The 5,000-nt window shown below is 40.6% G+C and overlaps 1 protein-coding gene across 2 annotated transcripts in view; it reads right to left on the bottom strand.

The window, feature by feature from the left end:
* Window positions 1–5,000, bottom strand: part of LOC117497008 (insulin-like growth factor 1 receptor) — an 87,298-nt gene that overhangs the window by 26,445 nt on the left and 55,853 nt on the right. For both annotated transcript variants that reach the window (XM_034148893.1, XM_034148894.1), the window contains exons 4-5: window positions 2,755–2,891; window positions 2,414–2,558 (exon numbers count right to left, since the gene is read on the bottom strand). In XM_034148893.1, coding sequence (XP_034004784.1) covers window positions 2,414–2,558; window positions 2,755–2,891 — 282 coding nt within the window. The remainder of the gene's footprint in view (window positions 1–2,413; window positions 2,559–2,754; window positions 2,892–5,000) is intronic.

Raw genomic sequence — 5,000 nt, 5'->3', positions numbered from 1 at the left:
TACATACACATAAAAAGTTACAATAATACCAGCAATAAAACATAAAAATAGTTTTATTTTCCTCGCTGTTCAATGCTGACCCCACTCAAGTTAAAGCGAATACAGTTAATTAAAATAAATAAACATAATAGTTATTATAAATTATAATACTACCAGTAAAAAAGAATTCTTATAAAAATAAAAAAGTTGAATTTTCCTTCGTTAAATTTGAGTTTGAAAATGTGCTACATAAATCAAGTTTATTTTTATTATACAAAATATATTTGTATTATATTATTATAGCATATAATATATATATTTTAAATTATTTTAATTTATTTTAATCGTTTATTTGGCAGGGACATTGCACATCAATGAACACTTAAAACATGAAATGTGCCAAGCGTAAATATGCCGGATTTAGCTTTGAGCTACTTTCCAACCGCAGTTATAATAAATGTTATTATTTTAATAACATTAGATAGACTGTTTATTTAAATGGCGTTTACATTTAAAAATCCAAGTTAATATCGTTAAATATCTTGATTTGTAAGCCCTGACGATATGAGCTTTAATATGATATGAAACCTCCTTATTTGAGAGACTAAAAACAGCTTTTTATGACATTTTTAGCATGAAGATTTTTTATATACCAGACTATAAAGTAGTTGCCGCCTTTTTCGGATAATCAACCGATCAATAAGTGGTGTAATCTGTACAGCTTTACTCTAAAGACCTGCTGGTGGTTTCTATAAGCTTCTTAGCCATTTGTCTTCAATGTTTGCTCCATAGATCTCCACATAAGTGGTTTTCACACCGCGGGATAGAAACATTGTGTGAACTGGGATTAAACTGGGATGCTGTTTAATGTTGGAGGAGCTGCAGGTTTCATGAGTCAGAGGGAAACACCCAGACATGCAGGAATGACAGAAATGTGAGCCATGGGACGGAGACATTCCTGAGAATCAAGGACGAAAGAGGCCTCGTTACGACCCTGAGAAAAAGGACTACGCTGCGTTCAAGGTCTAATAAAGAAAACACGTTTACTTTAGCAGTTAGTAGTCTAGTTGCCCGCAGTGTGAACCCAGAAATGTTCTCAAAGTTTCATCTTAGAAATGCTAAGTACGGGTCCCCAGGACATAGAAACTGCCGGATGCTAACCTGCATATGTTGGGCAATTAGCATGAATTAGCATATGCAGACAATATCTGAATAATGGCTTGAGCGATTTAGACAATTTTGATGTGGTTGTTGAGGATGTTGAATACATTTCTGGTATGTTTAGGATAACAAATGGCAGTTTGAGTCCCCTAAACTTTAAAATCGACCCAAATGTCGTCAAAATGAGTCCACAGAGAGTACATCTATGGCCTCTTTCTGGTTAAAACTGCCATTTATGATCCTGAAAATGTCAGAAATGTCAACATCTGCATTAACCCCAAAAACCACTCCTATATTTTCCAAATCAGCCAAGCCATTGTTTCTACTATTGCCTGCATATGGTAATGAATGCTAATTAATGCAACTTGTGCTAAATTGCCCAACATATGCAGGTTAGCATCCGGCAGTTTGACCCGTACTATACATTTCAACATACAACTTTAGAGTACTCAACATTTCTGGGTTCACAACAGTGACTATTAACAGACTATAAATAGAGAGAAGGAAGTGTGTTTTGTTTATTTCAGTGAGTCTTTCCCACAGTCTGCAGACTCAGTCAAAACATGTTTTATTATTATTTTATCTTTGTTTTTCTCCTCATCCTGCCAATATTTTAATAATGACCTTGACGAGACACAACCATTTATACTCGTCTGTAAAACACACCCTCATAAGATTTATGTGTTATGACATTAAAAGGGATTATTATAAACCCCCAAACTGTTCCTTTACTTCTTCGTGTGTGTGAGTGTATGAGTGTGTGAGTGTATGAGTGTGTGAGAGAGAGTGTGTGTGTGTGTGAGTGTATGAGTGTATGAGTGTGTGAGTGTGTGAGTGTGTGAGAGAGAGAGAGAGAGAGAGAGAGAGAGAGAGTGTGTGAGTGAGTGAGTGAGTGAGTGAGTGAGTGAGTGAGTGAGTGAGTGAGTGAGTGAGTGAGTGAGTGTGTGTGTGTGAGAGAGAGTGTGTGTGTGTGTGAGTGTATGAGTGTATGAGTGTATGAGTGTGTGAGTGTGTGAGTGTGTGAGTGTGTGAGTGTGTGAGAGAGAGAGAGAGAGAGAGAGAGAGAGAGTGTGTGAGTGAGTGAGTGAGTGAGTGAGTGAGTGAGTGTGTGTGTGTGTATAAGATAAGATGGTAAAAAAGACATGGCATTGTACAATAAAAATTCAAAGAATAGAAATAAACAAGAAAGTAGCAGGGGAGGCAGCCATCCAGCACGGCGCCAACAGCGATGTTGTGTGTGTGTGTGTGTGTGTGTGTGTGTGTGTGTGCTCACTCGTCCAGCAGCTCTCTCCCCTCGATGTGTTTCAGGCTGCGCAGGAATGCCAGTGATGTCAGAGTGTGTGAGTGTCTGATCCTCACGTTCCCCGTCACCCTCTGGATCAACCCGGTGAAACTCTCCAGCTCCGCCACAATGTTGTCTACACACACACACACACACACACACACACACAAATGTTATTACACACTGATATATTGATTACACCCTCTGCTTTAACTACATCTTTAGTGGTTCAACCATATGTAACCATCAAACCTCTGTAACTGTTTTTAAGTAGTGTGTGTGTGTGTGTGTGTGTGTGTGTGTGTGTGTGTGTGTGTGTGTGTGTGACTCACGGCCCCTCCTGATGTTGATGTGCAGGTTCCCCTGGATGACGGTGCATCCCTTCAGAGACTGAGCAGCGTCCATGGAGTCGATGACCTTCTCCTCACACACTTTATCACACAGACCATCGCAGGCTTTGCAGTACATGCTGCAGACAGAGGGGAGAACAGACGCCATGTGTTACTCAGACCTTTGTCGTGATATATAAAACACAATGAAATGACAAATGCCTCTTCACTGACGTTCTCTCAGTGCTTCATACCCTGACCTTTAGTCTGGTTTCTTTCCCCGAAAACCTTTGTTACGTCAGTGTTTGACCAGCTGAGTGATGTCTCGGAGAGATTCACTTTTCTTGTTAGTTCAATTCAGAATTCTAACTCGATTGAACCTGCTTCCATGGTGTAAGGCAGGGATGTCAAACTCAAGGCCCGGGGGCTCAAATGCGGCCCTCGGCTTCATTTTATGTGGCCCCGCAAAAGCTCTGAAAGAATATATTATGTTTTTTTAATTGGGGTTTTCTATTTTGTTGTGTTTTTAAATGATTTGACATTGTGTATGAGAGTTTTTCAGTCTGTGGCTATAAGTATGGTTTTATTGTCTCGTGTTTTTACATTTGTTTTGTTGTCCTATCAGTTGTCTAAATGTATTGATGTACAGCACTTTGGTGTTTTTAAATGTGCTGTATAAATAAAGTTGGATTGGATTGGATGTACTTTGTTCATTAACGAGCTTATTTTTTTGTGTGTTTAACAACAATAAGATCTCCTCCAGCGGTCAGGATTTATACGATGCTTTAATGGTTATCTATGAAAGTTGGTTGACATTTAAAGAGCAAAGCTTAAGATAATTGTACATATTTGGGAGAACAGAAAACTATTTCGTACTGCCCGTCAGAAATGTCTCCCAAACACACACTCTCTATCTTTCCTCAAAACATGTGATGTTACCGGTTAAGAGAGACAGAAGTGTGTTTTTGTCTATTTCAGTGATATTAAACACGTCTGTCCGACAGAAAACACTGTCCCGTCTGCAGCCTCAGTCAAAACACGTTTTAAATATTATTTATTATTATCTTATCTTATTTTCCTACATCCTGCCCACGTATTAAAAATGACCTTGACGCGACACAACAATGGTTTCCACATGTCTGTAAAATAATATGATTAATGTCTGTGACGGAGTGGATCATTATAAGCCCTAAAATCCCTTAATTTATTCTATCTTGTGTTTTTTTTTCTTATTTTCTTATTCCGTTCGTGTATTATGAAGCTCAGGACTTTAATCTTATAAATCGTATATAGGCCTACTGTAAGGCCTTTCAGGAGCACGGTGATTGGGATCAATAAAGTATCTATCTATTTATCTATCTATCTATATATCATGTGTTTTGGGCATGTATGTTTTGGGCATGTATGTTTTGGGCATGTATGTTTTGGGCATGTATCGCTCACCTGCAGGGGGTTTTGGGCATGTATGTTTTGGGCATGTAACGCTCACCTGCTGGGGGTTTTGGGCATGTATGTTTTGGGCATGTAACGCTCACCTGCTGGGGGTTTTGGGCATGTATGTTTTGGGCATGTAACGCTCACCTGCAGGGGGTTTTGGGCATGTATGTTTTTGGCATGTAACGCTCACCTGCTGGGGGTTTTGGGCATGTATGTTTTGGGCATGTATCGCTCACCTGCTGGGGGTTTTGGGCATGTATGTTTTGGGCATGTATCGCTCACCTGCTGGGGTTTTTGGGCATGTATGTTTTGGGCATGTATCGCTCACCTGCTGGGGGTTTTGGGCATGTATGTTTTGGGCATGTATCGCTCACCTGCTGGGGGTTTTGGGCATGTATCGCTCACCTGCTGGGGGTTTTGGGCATGTATCGCTCACCTGCTGGGGGTTTTGGGCATGTATGTTTTGGGCATGTATCGCTCACCTGCTGGGGGTTTTGGGCATGTATGTTTTGGGCATGTATCGCTCACCTGCAGAGGGTTTTGGGCATGTATGTTTTGGGCATGTAACGCTCACCTGCAGAGGGTTTTGGGCATGTATGTTTTGGGCATGTATCGCTCACCTGCTGGGGGTTTTGGGCATGTATGTTTTGGGCATGTAACGCTCACCTGCTGGGGGTTTTGGGCATGTATGTTTTGGGCATGTAACGCTCACCTGCTGGGGGTTTTGGGCATGTATGTTTTGGGCATGTAACGCTCACCTGCAGGGGGTTTTGGGCATGTATGTTTTTGGCATGTAACGCTCACCTGCTGGG

Source organism: Trematomus bernacchii, unplaced genomic scaffold (assembly GCF_902827165.1).
Source record: "Trematomus bernacchii unplaced genomic scaffold, fTreBer1.1, whole genome shotgun sequence".
Classification (NCBI taxonomy): Eukaryota; Metazoa; Chordata; class Actinopteri; order Perciformes; family Nototheniidae; genus Trematomus; species Trematomus bernacchii.
The sequence above is the reverse complement of the archived record's forward strand: the minus strand, read 5'-3'. Positions and strand labels throughout refer to the sequence as shown.